Source organism: Oryza glaberrima, chromosome 11 (genome assembly GCF_000147395.1).
Source record: "Oryza glaberrima chromosome 11, OglaRS2, whole genome shotgun sequence".
Lineage (NCBI taxonomy): Eukaryota > Viridiplantae > Streptophyta > Magnoliopsida > Poales > Poaceae > Oryza > Oryza glaberrima.
The window spans coordinates 15,295,255-15,320,916 of NC_068336.1; the positions used below are offsets into that span (position 1 = coordinate 15,295,255).

The following is a 25,662-nucleotide window of genomic DNA, read 5'->3' on the forward strand; positions in this document are numbered from 1 at the left end:
AATTCATCCGGTTTGTAAAGTTCAGGGTTAAAAATAACTGGTATTGGAGTTCAGGGTTAAAAATCGGACGACCGTAATTGTTGAGGGGGTAATTCGTACTTTTTCCTTCTTGAAAATGTTGGTGGCTTCAATTTCTGAAATTCCCCAAGTCCACTCCGTTTAGCATCACTTTTAGTAGTACGTTCTAAAATCTCCATCTGTCGTTGTTGGGTTTCCTGTTGCTTGCCCAATATATTCGCGAGTAAGTTAGCCCAAGGGTCTTGACTACTTGCACTAGGAATTATTGATCCAGTGGCACCATTACTAGTATTATTTCCATCCTGACTAGTACCATTGTTGTTGTTGTTTTGCTCCATCTATCATATTCAACTCATTAGCTAGAATACATAAATGATCATTGGATGGATCTCAAAATGGTAACAAAAATCAGATTTACTATAAAATATTCAATATAGGTAATATTAAAATAAAACTATTTAGTTATATTATCATCATTATACTTTTCTCTTCTTATTTTAGTCTAATCATTATTCTTAACATGCACCAGTTAAAAAATAAATAAATAAAATTAGTACAAACCACAAGCACCACAGCACTAGTGCATTACGGTCATGTTTAGATTCAAATTTTTTTCTTCAAACTTCTAACTTTTCCATCACATCAAATGTTTGGACACATGCATGGAGCATTGAATGTGGAGAAAAAAAACAATTGCACAGTTTGCATGTAAATTGTGAGACGAATCTTTTAAGCCTAATTACACCATGATTTGACAATGTGATGCTATAGTAACAAATGATAGATTAATTAGTCTTAATAAATTCATCTCGTAGTTTACAGGTGGAATCTGTAATTTGTTTTGTTATTAGTCTATATTTAATACTTCAAATGTGTATCCATATACTTGAAAAAAAATTTGGCACACGAACTAAACACAGCCTACTTCGACGAAAAGAAAGTGCAGGAGCCTATCATGCTACACAAACACTAAGGCAAACACCTACTGGTGTACTAGTGCCACATACAGAGCTCTGGTTGTTTACACAAGATGTCTAGAAAGACATCACCATGAGTTCTGATGTTAACTCTTCAGTTCTAAAAACTCCTTTGGCTGTCTGGTGGCCCATCCACACATGCTACTGACACTAAGGGTGTGTTTAGTTCACGCCAAAATTGAAAGTTTGGTTGAAATTGAAACGATGTGACGGAAAAGTTGGAAGTTTACGTGTGTAGGAGAGTTTTGATATGATGAAAAAGTTAAAAGTTTGAAGAAAAATTTTGGAACTAAACTCAGCCTAAAGGACTTATTATAGTGGAGTACATCCCATCCCAAGGGAAAACAAAACCCATACTGACACCACTCCTACATCTCACACACTGCCACTAGAGCTGTCACTACCCCCAACCCCACTCTGCAGAACAGTAAATGGTTTCACTCAGGTAGCAGACGCGGTGGTACAGGCGATAGGTGAGGCGCTCCAGAACCATAAGCTGTGTTTAGATGGTGGAAAAGTTGGGAGGTTGGGAGAAAGTTAGTAGTTTGGAGAAAAAGTTGGTAGTTTATGTGTGTACGAAAGTTTTTGATGTGATGTGATGTGATGGAAAGTTAGGAATTTGGGGGGAACTAAACACGGCCATAACTTCATTCTCACTGGAGTGAACAATAGTCGGCAGTTATTTTTATATACATATTTGTTAAAGAAGAAATATTACTGTCCATGGATATTAATGGCCGATAAATAGTATAAAAAACATTAAATATAGTAAGTGATTTAAATACATTCTGCAGAGGTATTAAAATAATTGTCATAATCTCGTTCCTTCAATCCATTTTTTTCCAACTAGTGATACCTCATCTGAGAATCACGGCGCCGAATTCCCTACTTGTGTGAGGCATTCCTTCTCTCACACTGATATCAGCCGACCCGATATCGTTGTTTCAGGTATCGGCCGTCTCAGGCTAAGTATCACAATCATGTTCCATGATTATGACGTTATTATTCTCACTGATAAAATCATCAATCAATTATTCGGGAGTTAATAATATTTACCGTTAGATTGTTAGTATCATCATCCCAATATATAATACAGGTAAGCGAATTTAGTTAGAGATGATTAAGTAAAATAGTTGATGGACGCAGTCTTGCCTTCTCTTTTGTTGTTCTTCCTCTGCATCCCACCTAATCAAATATACAGGTCTTTGGTATTAATTTATATCTATATTTGTTATGCAGGACATTAGCTACTGGAACCAGCTACTAGGACCATAGATAGCTAGTTGATGTGACTCTACTGGAGAAAGAAAACCAACATGTAGGCCTGGTTTATTTCCCCCAAAATTTTTCCCAAAAACATCACATTGAATCTTTGAACATATGCATGGAGCATTAAATATAGATTAAAAAACTAATTGCACAGTTAGGGGGGAAATCACGAGATGAATCTTTTGAGCCTTATTAATCCATGATTAGCCATAAATGCTACAGTAACCCACATGTGCTAACGATAGATTAATTAGGCTCCTAGTCTCTATACTAGCCACTAGAAGTACTAACCTTTCACACTAATATATCTACCTCCTGTTGCTTTTAGTACACAAGTTCATAAAAGCACCCTATTTCTATTAAAAAAAAGGTAAATGTAGTAGCTTACTAGTACCACAAGAAATTTTGCTGATCTAGCTAGCTTATTACTAGCTACTTGCTAGGTCTGAACACTATTGAAATGTAACAATACACTTACCTCCTTGATCTGCGCAGCTCTGTGCTCACGCTGGCTTCTATGGTGCGAGTAGTATTTCTAGGTTTTGGTAGGCTTTTATAGCAACAGCTTCCTTCGGACTGAAGGAGACACCTGCCTAATTTATGAGAGGAATGGATAGCTTTCACCTCCCAGACATTTATTTGTATTTTTTTTACTGGTCACTACGTTCCTATCCACTGCTGCATGTCTATCCTATCCCCTTTGGTCAGTAAAATATACTGCCCTCCCCCATTCTCTTTCTTTCTCTATCTTTCTCTAAGCTTACTATGGTCTTCCTTCAGAGGGTGTGTTCACACCAAAATTGAAAGTTTGGTTGAAATTGGAACGATGTGACGGAAAAGTTGAAAGTTTGTGTATGTAGGAAAGTTTTGGGGTGTGTTTAGTTCACGCTAAAATTGGAAGTTTGGTTGAAATTGGAACGATGTGATGGAAAAGTTGGAAGTTTGTGTGAGTAGGAAAGTTTTGATGTGATGGAAAAGTTGGAAGTTTGAAGAAAAAGTTTGAAACTAAACAAAGTGAAATGAAAGCAAAGGGTATTGCAAATAAACCATCCTATCCTTGATTTTGTTGAGGTGAGTGGGCATGGCGTCGTCACTGCTATTGACATTGCTGACTCCGCCTATGTCATTCTTGCCTCGGAGATGTGCACGCCAGGGAGAGGGACTTGGACTCCGCCTATGTCATTCTTGCCTCGGAGATGTGCACGCCAGGGAGAGGGACTTGGACTGGGGCGAGGTATCGAAAGAGAGGGAAGAGGGAGAGACTAGTCATGGTCTCTGTCTCTGATGCATGTGGGCCTTACTGGTGGACCCCAATGTCAGGTTGGTGGGGTTGCCAGCACAACGGACACCACCAATACCAACTTTCAGGAGTATCAATAAAACTAACTTCATTTCTTTGCTTCCGCATGTGCCAAGGTGCATATAAGTCCTTTTTATAGCCAATGAAGACCTTGCCTCTAAAAGGATGTTGGAATAAAATGGGATGACCTAGTTCCAAGGAGTGCAATACTCTTTTAAGATTTGAAAGACGTTTTACTATTTTTTTTTTCTCGACAAGTTTTAATTGAGTAGAAACTTTGACCATTATTTTTAAGCGATGTCAAAAACAGACATGCTTTAATGTAAGATATTAGTAAAATGCTTTCGATTATATATCTCATGATACAATTTTGAATGTTCTCTCCGTTTTTGCAACTGATAGAGGGATGTAATTGGGATGAGAAGGCAAGTATCTTTTGCCAGCTTATCCCACTTCCTGTTTATTTTTCTCCCAAACTGTATACTACCATATGGAAAATGAGGCGATAATGCGCAATTGCCCACGTGCGGTCGTGGTGCCCCTGTTCCATATGGAGTAATTTTCAAAAAAAACAAAAAAATAGAAAGACATATTTGAGTATATAAACTTTATACATGGAAATATATACATGGAAACTTTGTACACATAAAATTTTATATGTAGAAACTCTAATAAAGCAATATTTTGTATGAAAAAATTGAATTCAAATTGAAATCCAACTCAAGCATGTAAAATTTGTGTACAAAATTTCGGTGTACAAATTTTTTGTGTATAATTTTTTTCTATAAACTTTAGTTTATAGAATCTAGGTGTACAAAGTAATATTTTGTATGAAAAAAATTGAATTCAAATTGGAATCCAAATCATTCATATAAACTTCGGCGTGAAAATTTTCAATGTAAAAACCTTAGTGACAAATTTTAGATGTTTAAACTAACCAAAAATGTATACTGTGTGGTATAAAAAAAATAGTGGATCAAAAAAGCGAGTACTTGATGTCAGCTCAAAAACCATACAATTCCAGTTGACTCATGGCTACTGCAAACCTCCAGTTGAGGAGTATGCATGTGGACTCTATTTTAATAGTTGATTAGTAGTACTCCACTGGTCATCCACCCGTGCTAAAAAATATATAAAAATATATGAACCTTCCGTGCATTGTTGCGGGATGCATGGAAAAATAATAATTACTCAATGATGCTGCTGCAACACCGATCATTCATATGAAAAGTGTCCTGAAAACTAAAGACTGGCATGCACCGGAAGAGTCCTGTGTTGCGCATCACCCTTGAGCTCGACTTGGCCTTCTCCCCGCACGCAACTCCTATACTAATGCCACCAGATCAGCTCGATGCCTCGATCCCCCAGCCAACCTCCAAATCTGTGATAGGAAAGGAGAGGATGAACTTGGGAATCAATGCCGTGGCCGAATCCTCACCGGCCATCGTGCCTTGGCTAGAATCCGGTGCCCCTGATGAGAGAATAGGGTGAGGGAGCAGAGCTCGTCACCATGGAGCTCGCAGCCACTTTGAAACCACCTGCGCGACCGTCGTCGATACCACAGGGAAGTGGCCACCATTGTCACCAACAAGTGAGGAAGGCTAACTTCTCGTCCTCTCCTCTAGGTGACCAGATACGTCAGCGGGAATCCGTGGCCCCCTAATCCGCCAGGCACCCTTCCCTCCGTCGAATCTGACCTCATAGTAGCAAGAAGAAGAGGGAGGAGGGGGGGCTTCTGCTGGGGGAGGGCAGCAACTCGGCTGGGGAGATGGGGATTGGGAGTAGCGACAGTGCCAGCTGGGCGAGGAGAGGTGGCGGTGGTGGTGAGCCTAGCTGGGTGGATGTGTGGAGGGTGGAGAGGAGACGGGGAGGGAGGGAGGGAGGGAGAGAGGACTAGGAGAGTGGAGGACTTCAGCTTTTTCGTGGAGAGCGGAGGGGAAGGTGGAGAGGTCGGGGTGATAGGGTCGGTGGGACAGGGGAAGGAGACTTATATTATTTTTGCCCCTCCCCAAGCATGTTGACTTAGTCAGCATATGTTTTTTAATCGGTTCTTAATGATACTGGTATCACTATAGGTTTAAATTATTATAGGGAGCGCGCCTATATGCGGCTGACTGTGTGCGGTTAGTCCATCACCCCTATACAGATATATAAATTATAAAGTTTATACATATATGTCAGGGTTACGGATAAGGCATATCCTCTATCCTTGGAGTCATAAGATATACGGATACGGTATATCTTCAAGTATAAGGAAAGGATCCTTTTGAGTTAAGGAAATCGATGAGTACTAAAGGAATTAATCTCCACGAATAGAAAGTGTTAGAGTCCTATTCAGAGGAGATAAGGATGTTGTCATACCGTACGGGGTCCGTTGTCTCCGAGTACTACTTGGAGACTAAGGTAATTTGCGGTATAAATACAGGCCCCTCGGGGTATAGATCATCAAATCCTAGCGCAAGACACACGCCATAGCTGAGGCAATCTAGAGGACTTGAAGCCAATTCGCCCATAGATCTCATCGAGGCGTTTTCGACAGGGGTCTCGTTGGTAATCTCGGGATTCTATAGTTCTCTATTGTACTCCATGGTTTTCTTCATAATCGCATATAAATTGGATTAGGGCTATTACCTTACAAGGGGCCTAAACCAGTATAATCCTTGTTTTCTATGTGCTTGATGTTGTATTGTATAGATGCTCGTATCAACGTCCGCCAGTATCCCCGTCGATAGTATAAACTTTATATTTATACATATAAAGCTTATACATATATGTATACACTTTGTATTTATACGTATAGGTATAAAACTTTATATTTGTATCTATATGTATATATTTATAGGTATAAACTCTTTATAAATAAAAATTGTATATATGTACACATTCTATATTATATATATATATATATATATATATATATAAAACTTTGTACGTACAGAGTTTTATAAATTTTATACATGTACATATAAAGTTCATGCACACGTATGAACTTTGGCTGACCTCCCGGTAGTATTTGATCTAAACATGAAAAAAAAAATCCCAAGACCTAACAGAAAAATGAAAAGTGAACTTTTTTTCCAATAGAAAGATAAGTTAAACCCGTGAAGATTCAACTGGTCAAAGAGAAAAGCAGCGACGCAATCACGCTTCGTGCACCCCGCACGGTTGATCGTGCAATAGCATTTTTGTATTTTTAGGACGGGAATATGAAGTGGATCGGTAATGACAGGGTAAGTGATGGGTCGATAGTAATAGCCGTTTCTGTGGAGTAGTTACTGAAGTGTGTACCCAGTAATTAAGAGCCACTTTTAAACACATGCATCTTGTTCTATTTTTCTTTCTTATTAGAAAAAAGAATAATTCCCCATGGTGTGCTATCTCAATGCTAAGTTGGTACTTGGTTGCAGGAGATGCATTCATATATGTACACCACCACCCAACACCACAACTGACCAATTGTTATTCACTTATTTGTGTTCTCTTTGTGCTCACTTGGTTTGCATGGTTAGATGAAACGGTAAACCACCTACCAGAAAGCCATCCTCCGCATTTCATCCTAATAAGTTTGGTGGTGAACCAACTACCATTGGATAATAGGCTTAGGAGTCATCTGGAATTTCCTTTGCTCACGGGTGCTGAAGACAAGCTTCTGAATTTCGACAAAGAAATGAATCTGAATTTTGATCTATTCTACTCTTGCATTATGTCCCTTTTCTTCTCTACTAGTAATCATGCACGTGCGATGCACGTTTCCATAATATATCACTGGAGTACATAATTACAACAATATTTTTCGAAACTACATCTTCTGAAATACAATCTATTTAACCAAAATACATATGTCCTCACATAACTATAAAAATAAAAATAACCAACATTATGTAAATTACTATGGCCTTGTTCAGTTTAGAGGGGATTGAAGAGGATTGGAGGGGATTGAGGGGGAATAATTCCACACCACAATAGGTGTGGAATAAATCATCTCTAATCCCTCCTTCACAGGGATTAACCGAACAAGACCTTAAGGAGAAGAAGACCCGCACTTCGTAAATAGAGAAGGCTATGTTTTCTTGCTCAACTATGGAGCAAAAGTAATACTATATGACTCCCACTATATAGAAAGCATATCTATAATTCCAATCATTCACCTTATCTTAAGTCAATGCAAGGTAGTTCTGCTTTTAGATAGTCAGGACATATTATAGTATATTAGTATATAAAAAAGAGAAGATTGCATGCTATTCTGCTTGTCATATATGCTGACTGAATGATCCAGAAGAATCCTTTCGGTGTGGTATAAAGAGTCAGTTTAGATGATCATATTGGCAACTTAAAATCTACATGAATCTAACTCAGAGTCTCACCCAATCTAAAGAAAATCAGAAGCTAAATCTTTGAGACAATAGAATTGATTCATTCACCATGTGTAAATCAATCTAATCTTCCAATGTTCAGGGCAAAAGAAGGGCCATGTAATAGTATTTTTATGTTATGTTAGTGATTGAAAATATATTTTTTTATAATAAACACTCTATGTGATTAGATTTGCCGGCTCTAAAAGATTCCTAGCTATGCACTCATGAAGTAACAACGCTTAGAAAGATTGAAGATGCTGGTTCAGATAGGTGTATTTCTACATGAATTTTAATTTGCAAATGTATAAATCTAATTGATATTAAAAAATCAACTTGTTATTGTGCATTTGTGATATATGAATAGGCACAATTGTAAATACTATGTGAAAAATGGACACGCATTGAACTCTTACAGTCAAGTTCAATTTGAAGAGAACTTGTATAATATATGCATAGCATACATTCCATTGATGTCCAAACTACAGCTGAATTATCCACCAAATATAGCTAGAGTTGATTTATTGGAGTCTTCAATTTGAAACCATGAAAGATATCCATATTCTTATGGGGCAATAGTTGTTAATGTCCATTATTCAAAGATTAAAATACATTGAAAAATCCAAGGTGGTTAGCATCCCCTGCAAGCAACAAAATAATTCTGTCATAATCATCCCTTCATATATTGCAGGAACTTCGAAAAGATACATCCTTTTTTGTTTGCATAGATGGGTTTGAGCTCTAAGCATCAAGTAATAGTGACATACATACTTGTTTTTTCATATTGTCATGATACCAGTGAAGCAATTGTAAAGACAGTTCTGAAAGTCGTTGCAAGTAGCATAATCCCTACCAAGAGAAAATTTTCCACTATGTTTAATCTATCTATCTATCTATCTATTCTATTATATACTAAAAGTCCATTAAACTTCCTACAGACGCTCTTAAGCCGCCACGTGAGACTCCTACAAACACTCCTAGGTTGCCACATGGCTCTATCTAATCTAACCGTCGATTTTAACTTAAATTGGTGGACCCAATATTTTAGACCATTAGATTAGATTTTCACTTAAATCGATGGACCCGGTATTTTAGGCTATTAGATTAGATGTATTTTATTTCATTTTAAAGAAACTAATTCCTTACTCTATTACGTACGTATATGGGAGAAACACAACTGAAGTAACCAATAAAGCCTACCTATTGTTCGCGTCAGAAGAAAAAAAGCTGCGCACAGAATTACTATAAAATCAATAAGAAAAGATCAATAATTATTAACTAAATATATGCATGTGTAATCTCTTCCCTTCAACTCTCTCTTCCTCTCTTCATTTAATTCCTTTATCTCCTAATTATTAACTAAATAAAAAAAGATCAATAATTAAAAAGCTAAATGATTATAATTATTAAGTTAAATCATAATTTTAACTTATTTGAATATTTATTTTATTTATAATTAAATAAATAATTTATGATCCATGTTACCCATATTTCACTCTATAAAAAATGAAAATACATCATTTAACCATAGACACCGTTCCTTTGCAATGTAGCCAAATAGAAAAAATTCAGAATGTCATACAAAATGAAAATAAATATTATATTACCATAAATCATTGTACATCCTCTAAGCGCACTTAAGACGTCACGTGTTACGCCTTAAACAAAAATAAAACTTTACAATTGGAAGAAAAACCATCTGACCATCAATTTCCACTTAAATAAGTAGGTCCATTATTTTCAATCAATAGATATACTTTTAGGAAAAATCTTAAGCCGACATGTGTTACGTCTTAAACATTAGATAAAATAACAGAAAATGTGAGAAAAAAATGGATTATCGGTTTTACTTAAATCATTTAGATAAAATAGAAAAAACCACCCCTCCACTTTGCCCTCCCCCACACATACGCACAACACGACAGTACTCATCCCATCCCTTCTCGACTTGAGCTCTCCACTCTACCCCTTCTTGTTTATATAGCGAGAAATAATCAAAATTATTAAAACATGCATAAATTTGAAGCTACACATCTGATTTCTAATCCAAATATTATTGTATTTATAATTAAACCAATGATTTAAAGATCCATAAAGCCTATATTTTGAACTGATATAAAATATAAAATAAAGCAAGTAATAGAATATGACAATAGGGACTCAATTGAACTATTTAGAGAAAATGTAATAAGTTCGTAAAAAATTTGCTTCTTACATTTCACTAAAATTAGACCAACCATTGCATGTTCAATTTTTGTAATAATTTTAAAATGATTAGACATTAATGGCCTTACATCTATCCTATATTATAGCATTATGAGTTTCTCCGCATATTATTACACATATAAACCGCACTAATGTTCACAGTATATAGTTCATTGAAAAGTTGTATTTGTTACTATTAAATTTAAAATTTTGGATTCATGTTAACTAGGTATTTTATTTTAAAAAATATAGTATAGGTCACACAAATCACAAGGAAGCGAGGTATATGACAAGTCTTTATTAATTTATATATAGAACAACTTACGTCAACTTAAACCAACTAGAAGGAGACCGACTTGATGGTACAAATAAAACATTTTTATTAACTATAATAGTTCTTTAGAATTTATTAAAAAAGCAAGTAAACATTCTATTAAAAAAATGACAAAACACCTTGTTTCTAATTTACACTTGATTTGTTAGACACGTTTTCCAAACAAACTGAATCGAACTTATTGTAGGATCGAATCAAAAGAACTAAGCCAACCAGAGGGGGTGAATGGTTGGTATGCCCAAAAACCAAAACTTTTAGCATAAATAAAAGTTACCCTCAAATTCGACGGATCGCGGTCTGACCGAAGTAGATGCGCCGGTCTGACCGCCTGGTTGACGTCGGTCGAACCGCCGAAATCGCCTGCTCGCTCCTGTCACCGCCGTCGGTCTGACCGCAGGTCACCCGCCGGTCTGACCGCCCCTTGCCACCGGTCTGACCGCCGGAGTGAAACCGGTTAGACCGCCAAAACCCGATGAAAGACAAATCGAAGAACTCTTAAAGTGGATGACGACTTTATTGATTCTCTCTGTGTTTACCAAGTGCACCAACAACACTCCTTACACAAATCTCGACTAAACTCGAAACCCTAACTCAACTATCAACTCAATTGCTCTCAAAAGCGATACCGGGAAGCCTCACGCTCCCTCTCTATTTATACCAGAGGTAGGCAGCCTAAAGCCACGAACCAAACTCATACTAGAAATCCTACTCACCCTAGGAAACCCTCAAGTACAAGAAACAAACTTTACATAACCAATCATATCAAATTTGGACTCCTTCCAAATTCGACTCCGCATCCCATACGCACACAATACCTCCATCGTATGCCATATGGAATCTTCACCAACCACGTGCATTGAACTCTAGCCTTAGTATCCCGCATGATCTCCGACCACCACGGACGTCGTCTTATCCCCAAGCCGACTCCCGGTCCATCACCGCAAATATTCTCCCGGCATCTCGAGTCACGTACACATAGAACAAACAAAGAAACCATATTCCGAGACCAAGCTATCCCCAACTTGACTCATTAGTAGCAAACAATAGTATTAGATACGCATAGTATCTATCTAGAAGCCATAACCATGAAACAATCATGGATATCCAAATAAACAACCCGAAACCGAAACCGACACAACGTCGGCCGGTCTGACCGCTCGATCACCGCCGGTCTAACCGGCAACCCGTGCCCGGTCTGACCGGACCCAAATCAGCAGCACCTGTAGATCACCTGTAAAATTCCAATCATCTCCAAAACCACTTCGCAAATAAATTCCAAATATCAAAACCTATAATCTCCAATGCCAATTGTTCATCATAGAATAATAATCAAAAACACCTTTGATTTTACACTTATTTCTATATAATAAAGAGATCATAGATAATTATTTATACATATGTATTAAATATTATATATATTAAAACCTAACAGATTTCTTGGAAAAATTATCAAAGCAAAATGCCGACTAACAGCGAAGGCCTCACCTGATGTGTCTTATTCAAAAAATAGTACATACATATATAGTTTTCAAACACAATTTATAACACATGCCTGCGCGAATGCGCGGGCTACCTTCCTAGTTGATCTAAAGTGCTGAGAAATGCTACAACAGTGTGCATTGTTTGTCTGCTGTCCTTTTTGGCAAACCAAAACTCTGAATTTAATCATGAACGATTATTAAGACATGTCTATATATTTGAACTAAATATATTTTTAGAGGTAAAAGTTAATTTGAAGAGGAGTACAAATTTACAGCAAGAATCAATGGTGTTAGGCATGGAAGAGAATTGAGTTAGATCACAATATCTTATTGACAGAACTAAATTGAAGCCAAATTTCTATCAACCATTAATCACATGCACGTTTGAGTTATTTATATATTCATACAATACAAAATTGTCAATCGCCAACCTGCAGAAGGACATGTCAACGTGTCAGACACCTATGCCTAACTGCATATCCATGAAAATCAAGAAATTACAGTAGAAAGCGACTTTTCTACACTCACAAAGTGACAGTAAAATCAAAGGCAACGGTTATAAGTAGAATACGAACCACAAATATGTTTGTTTTGAAAGAAGCCAACTATTAACCAGAAGAACCTGTATTCACAATCGGAAAGAATTATTGACTGAGAGATCAGCTTTGTTCACAGGGATAAAAATGATATGACACAAAAAAATACCTAAAAATATGCCTCATGAGCTCAGGAGCCTTCTTTGCTACTTTGGTTCCTCCTATTTACTGAAGCCCAAACATTGATGTCACTGCATCCACACATCTGGCCATGTCCTAAGATACTTGCTACATTCTCATCCACCAAGCAATCAACCTATAAGAGCAGGACCCCATATGTCACCTGTAAAAATGGAACGTTCAAGTCAATATAATCGATCAAGTTACTGCTGGTTCATGGGAGCGCAGCCGATGAGCATGTACATCCATCGTCTGAACAAATATCTAAAGTATTAAAAGTGACCCCCGGCTGCTCGCTCCTCCGATTTTTGTGCTGGTGTGGCCACTCCCGCGTCGCGACACGTCATCAGGCGCTGGAATCCGGTGAGATTTCGCGAGCGCTCGTGAGGCCGCGTCGTCTTTGGAAATTTTGCAGAAAAGCCCTCTCTTTTACAAGTATTTCATTATACGTCCTCTCTGTGATTTACTCCGGTTTAAAAATATTATGTTTAGGACCTTAGAGCCTTACGAAATCCTACACGAAGGAGGGAAAAAGGGGAAAAAAGGACTGCACCCTGAATCGTGAAAAATGAGGGATCTTTGCGCAAAAAGTCCTTTCCTCACGCTCTCTCCCCCCCTCCCGAGATCCCTATCGCGTAAAAAAAAAAGAGCGCGCAGCCGCCACGTCCTCTCGTAATATTTAGGACCACGTCTTTCCATGCATGTAGACAGAAACAAAAGAAAGAATGCCATCGTTGCTGCGGTCATAATGAGAATAAGCAGGAAATAAAATTCATAACAAAATATTTCGACAGGTAATTAATATGCATGATGGAATCAATGTAGCATATTCGTGAAGCAGCAGACCATGAATTCTAATTTGCATTGGAATCCTTATTAACATATAAAGCTTTAAAGTAACCAAAAATTAGTAGACAACAGGGCATATTTCTTCCCTAGAATTCATACCGCAGTATAATTATGTTGAGACTTGAGATGATCAGCACTGAATAAATGAACTCTTAATCTCTTATAAATTTGCACAGATGCAAACCAACACCCAGAAATATCTTAGCAGCCTGCAGGCATGGTTCATATCGATGCACAAAAACATACGGAATTTCAATCGAAGAATTATGTCGCTGAAATACCCAAAGGTATAAGTGAGTGTCATATGGAAAAAAATGGAAGTAGTGCTGTTGAACCTGACATCGTCGGCAACGAATACACTTCTCTGCCTGTGTGAGGATGAACAACCAACGGTGTTATCATTGATGGAGAAGGAGGACGATGCCCAAGATGGGCAGCAACTACCGCGGCAGGTGGTCAGTGGCAGGGAATACGTTGGTTGAGGCTGGCGTTGGCCGCACGGACGTCAAGCGGCCGATCGAGGAGGCACGATGGAGCGGGCCAGCGGGGATGGCATCCATCGAGGTGGGCGTCAAGGCAGACGAGGAGACTCAATCGGACTCGCGCCAAGCTACTAATGTTGTTGGCCATGCCGCCATCCCCTCCCTCTCCGCCTCTACCCTCCCCTAGGTAAATGCCAGCCGCTCCCCTCTCCGCTTCTCCCCTCCCCTATAGAAGGTGACGCCGACCGCTCCCCTCTCCGTTGTCGTCAACAAGGCCGGGGATGGTGCTCAGCGGTGAGGTGAGGCGGGTGGCAGCGTGGGGGAGGGCAGCGTCGGTGAGGTCAGGCGGGCAGAGCGGCGGCGTGGGTTAGGTCCGGCGGGCGTGCGCGTTCTTTTTTTTCGCAACGTTTCTTTTTTTTTCTTGCACGGTGCGGTTTCTTTCTAAGGGATGACAGGTGGGTCCCACGCGATAGCGGATCTGAAGGATTACAAAACTGTTGATGAACTAGTTCTACTTTTTATATTAGTAGAGATATACACCTTTACCTCTACCCCTACCATGTGTTCTCTATAAAGAAATGTGTTTTCACCAGGTGTAACACCGGATGCGGATGTTTGCCAGTCTTGGATAGCTGTGCCAAAGAGACGAATTTTTTCATAGAATTTCAATCCCAACATAATATTGGTACTAACCCAATCAATGGTTACCTCTACATTACTAGTACTGATGATTTACCTCTACATTATTAGTACTGATGATTTCGGTGCAGCATATATATAATGGCAGAAAATTGTGCAAAATTAATTGTAAGTTCAATTGCAGAACAGCAGAAGCAGAGTGCAAGATGAAATGGCCTACTAAAGCCGGCACCACCAAGGTGAAAATGATACCCTCTTAGGCAAACTTATAATGTGGACATATAAGTAGTGTTCCATTTGTAAGACCTGTTTGGTACAACTCTAACTTCTAAATATAACTCTAGGAGTTGAGTCTGGAGTGGAGTTGTGGAGCTGCCTAAACCCAGCTCCACAACTCCAGTACATTCTGTGAGAGAGCTCCACCCAACTCTACTCCCATTTTTGGTGGAGCTGAAACTGTTTGGCTGAGCTCCAGCTCCAGGAGGGGTGGAGCGAGAGCTAGAGCTGTGCCAACCAGGCCCGTAGTTTTGAAGGGCTGATGAACTGATAGTCCTATTTATAAGAAACCATCCACTACATTTGTAGTTTAGAAACCATCCACTACATTTCATCCGCATGTGGCGAACCTACTCGGATCGGATGATTATAGGATTAGGAGTCATCTGGAACTCCTTTTGCTCCACATTATACCTTCACCTACCTGACACTCCAGAATCCTGATGCAGCTGCTCCGTTTATCAGGACATAGGTGTTGACGCAGCTGCTCCGTTCATCAGGATTTAGGAGGCGTAACACCGGATAGAGGTGTTTGGCAACCTTGATAGCTGTGCAAATGATAGATTGCTGTAACAGAATTAGGAACCGGACCTGTCTCAACCAGTCTAACCCTACCTCTTGTTACTTGTTCTTTAGTAACCATCCTTCTCGTGCACATATAATGGCAAAAAAATGATGCACAATTGATAAAAGGTTCAGTAGCAGAACAAAATTTTGCAAGATGAAATGACAAACTAAAGCCGGCACCACCAAGGTGAATTTTCTGCTCTCTTATGGGAACAAGTGACAGGGTATAAATATGTAGATGATTATACAATTGCCTATTATTTCCGCATCCTCAACATGCACAATTCCAGAAGCGGGGGTTGCCCCTTATGAAACTGCTAAATTAGAGGGAAGGCAAAAAAAAGAAAGAAACAGAGAGGAGAGCGATTTGCACATATCCCCAGTTTGGCAAAAGCTTTGTCCATTGCAAGGCACCTGTATAACTACAACAAAGGGATCAAGGCACATCACTCGAATGGAATCGAATGTCCAGAGGTGAGTTTGTTCCATATATAGATGTTTAAATAAGGTTGGTTGTCCCGTTTACACGGGGCAAAAGAGCATCCCTAACAAGCAAGAACTTTTTCCTGCCTGAATGCGATACATGTTGGAAGTCTTGAAGCAAGCTCCGGTATGTAAAGCTCAAAGGTGAGGCAAAAGGGCGAGACCTGTACAGCTTCGGCTCCTCAAGTTTTGTTGCGGGTAATTTACTCAGAGAGTCAAGAACAGGAAGCAGCATGAAACATTTGCACCGAGGATGGCTTAGGACGCCTCTCTCTCGGTGCCTCTTTCACCAGAGGGTATTTGCTGGGAATCTGAATGGGTGATCCTCCGAGACCTCCCTGAGACATTGTCAGGCGATACTTCTGAATGTGCTGGTACAGGTGCCAGCATACGTCGGGCAGACACATCACCAGTTGGTGATGTCGCGAGACCGTACATCACAGTTCCCATTGGATGATCAAATTTGCAATTCGGACCAAACTTGCAGATGCCATAGCGAGAATAGAATGTGCATATGGGCTCTCCCTGCAAGCAGGAAAAAGAAACAGAGGATTAGGCAACACTTGTCCATCTTCTATATTGTATGTATTTATGCTTTATCGGTTTTGAACATTGCATGATAAACAACCAGCAATTACTAAAATGTGCATTGGTACGCTCCATGCATAGCTATTGTCGAGAAATCAACTACACATAATAGAATCACATGCAGAATGCCAAGTCATCACTCAGAGTAACTAATCACTAATCAGCAGTAAGTAGGCATCGTAGGCGTGATGATAACAGTATCAATAAAAGAAAGTACAAAAACTAGTGTATGCAAAGTAAATTTAGAAATGTGCCAATCTTGAATATAGTACCATTTACACATTATTGTATTCAAATGTAGATCAACAATCAAAATTAGCATGGGAATTCTCAGTCAAGATGCACAAGTGGAAATCTAATTCGCCCCATGGGATTCTGCTTAGCCATCAAGTTCCTTCAAAAAAAACAGCGAATACCAAGGAGGACTGGTGCAAATAATACACTAAATGGTTTCACTTTCTGCAAAGACAACTAAGATCTAACTAATTTACACCACACTCCCTGTAATTATTTTGTACATGTTTATATATTTAATATATTAACATAGTAGGAATCTCTCCTGATGTCTCTTGTCAAAAAACAATTACATCACATGACAACAAAGAGTTCTTTAGGACAGATTTATTTAAACTACACTACACGGATTAGTTTATTTTTTCTAATACCCTCTGTCAAAGGAACCACCACTCCCTATGGAAAAAGGGATTTGCCGCATGAGGTTTTATAGACAAAATGAGGCCACAAAGCTAAGGCAGCATACAGCAAAAAATTAAATGACCATGTTGCTAAGAATACATGAACTTAGGAACTTAGGGTGTACAATGCTATAAAAGACTCCCTTACCGGACGCAGTGGAAGACCTAATGAGCTCAACGCACAGTTTGGAGTAGGGATAATTCTCTCCTTGGGATGATGGAACTTGCATACAGCACCAAACTTACAGTCCCCAGTCTTCATATAGAACTGGCATTCTGGTTGGTCAGGTCGCTCTGGAAATATGCTCTCCCTCTGTACTGTATATAGCCCAAGAGGAACAGAACCAGCTTGGTATGATGAAAACATTCCCTGGTCACCCATGTTAGGTGTTTCACTGTGACGTGAGCCAGTATAGTATTGTGCACCTCCAGCTGTCCTCTGTTGATCGTCTGAGGATGAAGAACCAATTTGTGCCTAAGAAAACATAAAAATAGTTGAGCAATCACATATTTGACATGAAAGCTACAGAAATGATGGCACGACAAAATCAACAATTAATCTCAAGGTAAATGATTTTCCATGTAAAAATATTAAGCTCATCACTCTAGGCATGTGGATCAACACAAATGTACAATAAGAAAATAATGTTTTTTTTTACTTTAAGAAAAATAATGCTTGTTAAGACAATAGATTTAATTAGCCTCTAATGGATGACATGAACAAGCCAGCATACAATAGATTTATATAAAAACAGGTAACACTTTGTTGCGCAGAGTGATATTATAGCCAATATTTTCATTATTGTTATTCTAAAGAAATAAGGATCACACTTCAAGTGATCTTGTAAGGATATGTTGGAGATCTATTACCCAACAGAAAGGCAGAAATAATTATACAGATGTGTTTATTAAATATTCAATTCTTTTTGCTGCGGAAAAGTGCCAATCAGGTAACAATTGGTGACAAACTTCAAGGTAATTAGCAGTGTGTAACTGATGACAAAATGTGGATGCTGAACACTGCAACGGGTGAAGCTGCCTCTTCTTTCCTACCACAATATGTGGTAGAAAAAGGGAATACAAAAAACAGATTAAATAGAGACCATAAGACCATAGTCACTTTGACAGCATTCTCAATAAACCAATGAATTGCACCATCTACTCCACTGGATGAGTATACATTTAATAGACGATCGTAAATGTCAAAGTGGGAGAAATAAACATACTGCATAAGGATTCCACCCTGGAACTTGAACGAGCCCTGGAGGAACAATCACTTGTGCATAGCTTGAATGGCCTGGCCACCTTGGACTTGCAATAAACGAAGCAGATCTTGACAAGGGCCAGTTTGTTACAGCCCCTGGGTAAGTATGCTGACTAGGAGAAGTAACTGACTGTCCAGGTGAATAAACAGAGCCACGTACAGCAACCATCGTATTAGATGGCTGTGGATGATGAAACTTACATGTGCTCCCAAATTTGCACTGTCCGGTTCTTAAATAATAAGCGCATTCCTTCTCATTCTGTGGTAATAAAATTTAGGTAACTAAAACAAATATTGCAGAGAAGTTGCAGAATAATGAACTATCCTTAAGTCCAACAAGTAATAGTAAAAGATAATGGAAATTTAGAACAAACCGGCCGCAATGGGTAGCCTAAAGCATTCAGCTGTACTCGGGTTGCCATTGCAGCTTTTTCTCGGGGGTGGTGAAACTTGCATGTTGCTCCAAATTTGCATGTTCCAGTCTTCAAATAATACTGAAAAAAAAGGTGAAGCACAATAAATAATACAGAAAACAATGCTGCTAAGTCGTCAAAGATAAGATATACTAATAGACAGCTTTAAGCAGCTACATTATGAATATATGTCGTCCAAAATACCAAAACAGTCCATATCATCATGCAATGAACAAGAAATTCAACGAACTAAACTAAATCACACTTGCTAAGAGTTGGGTTGGATGCAAGTCATTCTACTCCAGTTTATTTGGAAAAATCCAAGCTATGGCTTGCAATAGAAAAAGATGTCGACATTACACTCAAGATCATGCTCTTTGATCTTGTTTAAGATACTACAACTTCAAGCGCCAAAAAACATCAGGTAAAAGCATCAGAAAGTAAAATAGTAAGGAGTTGTCTGTGATAATGTGCATGAGGCAACTCTGGTGTTGGTATTCACCAAGCTCAAGAGAATTAGCGCTGCAATTAAAGGATGATTTCAACCCATGTGGCTGCCTTCATCAAAGTAACCACTTAGATCATACACTTATGAAACTATTTATCTTTAATGCCCTCAACTTCTTACTGAAGAACAGCTAAGGAAGAACCTCTAAGACACCTGCGGCTTGACAGGGCACAGGATAACTGAAGAACAGCGATAAAACAATTTTAGGCAATATTGTTTCAAATATTACCAGCAAAAAAATATTGTTTAAAATAGCTCAAAAATAAGGGCGCAATGTGAAACTATCAAGTATGTTAAAAGTTAACGTCACGAGTATAAACTTTCAAATATCAGAGCATTAAAAGATATGAAACACCACCAATCCGTTACTGTTACATGATCAAAAGTATCAAAATTGAGGAAACTGTTAGAATGGAAAATCTCACTTGACATTCAGGTTGACCAATTCTTTGAGGATATTCCCCCTTCATCCTTGCAGCAGCAACAGCCTGATGATCAAAACCATTTACATCAAACAAAGGTAAGAATTTATAGAAAGTAGCACAAAAATGGTGAGTTCCATAAGCTTTCCAACTTACAGCTTTGAAAATATTATCATGCTCCTAAACTATGCAAATCTAATAAAAAATCTATGAATTCCAAAAGATAGAAAATAGAAAAATATTTACAAGTCATTTGAAGAGGTTTTCAAAACAGCCATATGCCTACAAAGGAGGAGCCAAGCTGTTATCTGGTTTTCACTGTTGTGTTAATTGTTCAGGAAAATAACTCGCACATGAACTCCAAAAGAACCAATCTAGATAAATTCTTGTAATTAGAAGGGAATCGCTACAGAATCAACAAAGTACTTCCTCTGTCAAAAATTCAAACAATTTACATAGATTCAAGTTGTAGCATTAGTCTTTACCACACTATATTTGTAAAAATTGTAGAAGACATTAATGCTAATGAAAAATATACTCTAATGTGGAAAAAAAGGGGGTACAAGAATAGTTTAGTGTACCATCTTACGATCTGCTGGGTGATTAAATTTACAGGTCATCCCAAACCTGCACAAGCCAGTCCTCATGTAATAACTACAATCTGGTTCTCCAATACGCTCTGGGTATGGCCCAGCTTCCATAGCTTCTCCTAGATTCATCTGCCACATTGCCTCTGCAATTTAATTATAACAATACCGATCACTCACAAAAAATTGCAGCAAAATCTATAAGCTGGTAGATTATTGACATCAAAGGAGAGAAGGTAGCATCAAGAAAAGTGGAAAATGGAAACCAAGAATTCCTGGCAACATCATTCAACAATACGACTACTAATCCATGTCATTGGATACCTTAAGACTGTTGCAGTGAATAAACACCACATGAAGACGGACATAGAGAGAGCTGGACTGGATATTATGAAGTGACAAAATAAGCTATATTTAGCCAGTATAACGGGAAAAAAATTAATTTACATAAAACAAATAGAGAACTACTGAACTTAATCATACTAATGATCCTCTGTACCCTCAAATCACATAAATAATTATCATCACAATACACAGCCTCAGAACTCAAAAGATAGAGAAAAGTTGCACCAAGATTAGGAAATAGATTTCCACCCATATTCTTTCTACAGAAATCAATAAAATTCATTCATTCTATCTTGAGTAAAAACCGAGTCGTAGTCAGTTCATCATGCCCTCTATATCATTATAATAAGTGATTCACTATCACTACATAAACTATCTAATACTCTGAAAGCTTCGTCTTCAGCTGTTCAGATACTGACAAGAAAGCATCTGCAATAAATACAATTACATCCTAGAAGACACTTAACATTTTAACACTTTTCGCAGAAAAGACTGGTATTGGCAACAGTAACAAGAGTTCCCAAAAAAGCCTTAAATTAAGCTGAATCCTAATTTCATTGTAGCTGTGGACCCCAGTATAAAATCAGACCTAAACCTCTTCACCAGAATCAAATAACTTAAATTCCAACACAAACAGGAAACTTTGCAAAACTGAACTACACCCAACTCAAACAGCACCATAAATCAGATTAACTCAAGGTTCAACTAACAAATAAATTATGCAAACCAAAAATGATGGAACACCACAATCACACAAGTATTCCCCGCATTTAAAATGAAAATTCAGATCACTTGCTACCTCTCCGCAATTTCACTTCCAAGACCAGCTAATCCCAAAAATGTTCCTCCCATCCAAAACATTCACCTTTAGTTCTTCAAATACCCATGATAAAACAAAGTAAGATTAACATATCCATCTAGAAGAGTGCAAACCAAATGATGAGATGACATGTATTTCTAGAGATTCACTTTTCTGCACCCAAATCAAAAACTCCACTACGAGGACCAAATCAGACTCAAGCACTGCCTTCAAACAAAAATTTCACCATACAACCATACTTCAAGAAACATAAATCCATAAGAAGCGTACTTGGAAACAAAAGCAAGATCCGAGATCCAAATCCTACAAACTCTGCAGTTTCAAGGATTCCATTCCTTAGAAAAGAAAGACCCCAAATGAAATAGCCATACAAGTACACTAATCACCAGCTAGACAGGCTACACCATAGAACAAAGACAAAGACCTAGGAGGGTGCAGCACACCTTCATCAGAACTATGGGGCCCAATCACAGAGGCTGCAACAGCAACTGCGGTAGCAGCGGCTGACAAGCCCTCCCTGGCAGCACCAAAGCTGATCCTGCCCATCAATGGTGTCGCCTTCACAGCCACCCGAGGCATCGGATCAGAAATTTAATCTCAGGTAATTGCATACTTGGTATAAATAGTTCAGGAAGAACCATGTACCAATAAATATAATCATAAAACAACAGAAACGGCAACCAAAAAGGATTAAAGTGTTCCCTTTTCTGCAAAAAGATCCCTATACCACTTCCGCTTCAGCGTTATCAGAAAAAAAGGAAGAAATGAATTTATTTTGTAGAACATACCTCACAGCACGTCAAGTGCTAAAGATGCACAAAGAAATAGTTAAATTGATAGTAACGGTTCAAAACAATTGAAAGTACTGTCATAACTCATGAGATAAGGATGGGTTGTCACACTGATAAACTTTTAATAAATTCTTTCATGTACCAAATCTTTAAGAACAGCCATACTGCTTCCATTGTGGCGTTAACAAAAAGACGACAAAAGTGAATTTATCATTTTGTACATGTGAACACAAACAAATGAAATTAAACTTGCTAATTTTGCTTATGAGAAAACAACCCAAAATATTGCAGAACTCCAAATTATCACAGAAGAATGAAAAGTGTAACTAATTAAATTTTGTCTGCAAGAAGAATACGGTCAGAGTCTTTAGGGGCAGCATAACTTCAAGTCACAAATACTAGCAGGCAAGCTATCCTACCAATACTCTGACCAATCTTCCAAAACTGAAGTATCAATACCTCATCCCGCATTGTGCATCAGGTCATCACCTCACCAGTCCATTTTTTAACAGAGAAGGGTAGTAGGTCTTTCTAAACAAAGTATCCTCACTAAAAAACCTGCCATATCCTCCAAAGACCTTTAATGTACTGGAGTTCAAAATTTTGAGTCGTGATTACAACCATACCATCAATCTATATAAAAGAAATGCGGCCAAATTTAGAAATGTTCATCCTGATACACTTCAACAAGAGTGATACAAAAAAATAAACCCAAAAAGGCCAAAAATATATGTAAACACACCCCATGTCTATGTGCCTTTCAAGAACCCTTGGTGGTAACTCCTTTCTACCTCCTTTCTACCTGATAAATAGCTCGGATACTTGCCCAGAACATTCACAAACCATAACAGCCAGGTTGAAAACATACTGATGTCCATATCTTACTTCAACCACACAACATAATTGAGTAAACATTTACAGAATGATAGCTTGAGTCCAAATGAAATTTAACCGAACCACTGCCTGCCCTGCCCTCATGATTCTTTCCAAAACCAACAATAACATTAAAAACCTTCCCTATCTACCAAAAACAATGTATTCTTTCCATTTGAGATTCTTACTATTCTCATGGAAACACCATCGACAATCACCGACATCCAATAGACGCACAAACAAAAATTCACATAGAACTCACCACCGACATCGTATCCACATTATAAAACATATCAGCATTGTGAGAATGACCAAAACAGAGCGCTCCTGCATGGAGTGGGATACCAAATCAGCTCAGAAACCTTGCCTTTCCGACCCGATGCACCGTTCCAATCCAGCAAGCTGGAGTGACTTCTCCAATATGGTACATGAGCCCAAACATAGGAATTAATCACCGAATCGAGTGGCTCCGCCGCAGAGCCAGCACTGCGTTGGAACACCGTCCGCCATCAAAAATTAACCGAAACCCTCAACCCCCCACCACACCCCCGCCCACCGACAGCACAGTGTTCACCAGCATTGGTCGGCCGCACGCGTGCCCTCCCCTCCCCACCACCCCCCGCCTGCCGCCCAAACCCTAGCACCCGCGCCACCGACACCCCCGCTTCCCCACGAGGAGAACCAATCGAAACCTACCCCCAGCTGGCACCCGCCTTCGCCGCTTCCCCCCACACCCACCCTGACGGAAAAGGAAAGCGAACGACGACGACGACGACGAGGAGGAGGATGAGGATGAGGGGGTCGTCACCTTCGTCGACCACGTGGGGCCCGATCGTCGCGGCAGCAGCAGCGGCGGCGGCGGCGGCGGAGGAGGAAGAGCCCTCCCCAACGCCGCCGGCGGACGGCGCCGCCGCCATCACCGCGGCGCCTGCAGCAGCAGCGGCGGCAGCATCAGATCGCCGCGCCGTCGCGTGCACGCGCGCGGGGGTAAGGGCGGAGGAGGAGGAGGCGGAGGCGGAAGAGGGAGGAAGGAAGGGGAATGAGAGGAACGAGGCGTCCCCGTTCGGACAGCCAGTCGTTTTTGTTCCTCTCCTCCCTTCCCCGCTTTTTTTCACCGCCGCGCGGCCGCGCCAACCAACCCAGTCAACTGGGGCCTTCACCGCGGCTACGCGCACCCCACGTTGGGTACACACAACACGACACAAGCAAAAGCTACCGCCCGGCTCCGCGGCCCGCACATGGAGAGGGGCCAGGCCGCGCGCCGGACAGAATGACGAGTGGGCGCCACGTCATGGCGATGGTGTGGGGGAGGGTCGTGGGTGTGGTTGTTTTTTTTTCACAAAGATATGTGACGACGTGACATGTTTAGTGTTTTTGAACGTCATGTTTTACAGTTGGTATCGTCTTTTGCGCCTGGGATACGACGAGAAAAAAAATGTTATGAGCGTCACGGCGTGAGGGCGTGGCGGATAGGAAGGTCTTGTATCTTTCTTTCGTGGTGACGAGGGTATACGCTGGCACGCAAGGAGATGCATCAAATATTTTCGATATTAGATTGCGTATGAAATGTGTGTACCACTCGAATCATCTAGAAAAGCACTTATGGTCTTTTTTTTAGGCAACAACCTGAAATGTAATCATGCTATTGATAGCATTTTTCGTGGCAAGACATGGGAGATATGCAACATGACATGACATGGCAAATGTCTTTTGTAGTGTCATATTTAGTACTAGATACAACTAGAAGAATGGTTTATTTACCACGGTATGTTAATATGATAGATAGCCCTATATTTTTGTTATAGATATTTATCTTCTCTTCTATGAGGGAAAGGTTGTATGCTGACACACAAAACAGATTTGTGGGATGCTTTCGGTGCTAAATGGCATGCCAAATCAAATGTGTGTGATTGACATTAATTGTTGGTTAGACAACAACGCAAAGGGACAAACTATTATGTGTATTTGTGGCAAAGTCCATGCATTTTTTGTAAATGATTGTGTTTGCCTTGCGTGTTAGGTATGTTCCCTTTTACTTGTTGATTCTTCCATATTATATATCAATATAGAAAGTAGGTGAACCATGAGGTAAACAATACACTATTTATATTAAACATTTAATTTGATAAAACTCACTTTTTTTGTCTTGATTGTCTATTTTATTGCATTGGCCTTGTGTGTTGCTATATATAGCAAAAAGGTATCATGTTTCAAAATTGTCATGATCTTTTGATCCTTTTGGGAAATGAGTTTTTGTTGGAGCACACAAAGAGGTTGCTTCAGACATTATAATGTTAAGTAGCCAGTACAAATCTAGGATACATGTGTCTAAGGATTCTTAATAGAGAAATGTAGGGTTGACTTATTTTAGAATGTGTCGGTCATATAAATAGCATCATGAATTTTGT

The 25,662-nt window shown here is 39.3% G+C and overlaps 1 protein-coding gene across 2 annotated transcripts; it reads right to left on the reverse strand.

Moving 5' to 3' along the window:
• Positions 1 to 15,633: 15,633 nt before the first annotated feature.
• LOC127754581 (zinc finger CCCH domain-containing protein 63) lies at positions 15,634 to 24,298 on the reverse strand. 2 transcript variants are annotated; one of them, XM_052280158.1, is made up of 7 exons: positions 24,063 to 24,298; positions 20,420 to 20,571; positions 19,842 to 19,904; positions 18,870 to 18,989; positions 18,458 to 18,754; positions 17,380 to 17,706; positions 15,634 to 16,473 (listed from the first exon to the last, which is right to left on the reverse strand). In XM_052280158.1, exons 1-7 carry the CDS (start codon positions 24,169 to 24,171, stop codon positions 16,207 to 16,209), a joined length of 1,335 nt encoding a protein of 444 aa, XP_052136118.1. In that variant the 5' UTR covers positions 24,172 to 24,298; the 3' UTR covers positions 15,634 to 16,206. The 2 variants fall into 2 exon arrangements, with proteins under 2 accessions (XP_052136118.1, XP_052136117.1); XM_052280157.1 differs by lacking the exon at positions 24,063 to 24,298 and adding an exon at positions 22,034 to 22,184.
• Positions 24,299 to 25,662: the final 1,364 nt, after the last annotated feature.

Excerpts from the sequence above, each read along its gene's own strand:
- LOC127754581 (XM_052280157.1), bottom strand. The coding sequence starts at position 22,169 with ATGCCTCGGGTGGCTGTGAAGGCGACACCATTGATGGGCAGGATCAGC. Across the intron at positions 20,572-22,033 it reads GCCCCATAGTTCTGATGAAG|AGGCAATGTGGCAGATGAAT; the intron begins GTGTGCTGCACC and ends ATTAAATTGCAG. Across the intron at positions 19,905-20,419 it reads ACCCAGCAGATCGTAAGATG|GCTGTTGCTGCTGCAAGGAT; the intron begins GTACACTAAACT and ends TTTGATCATCAG.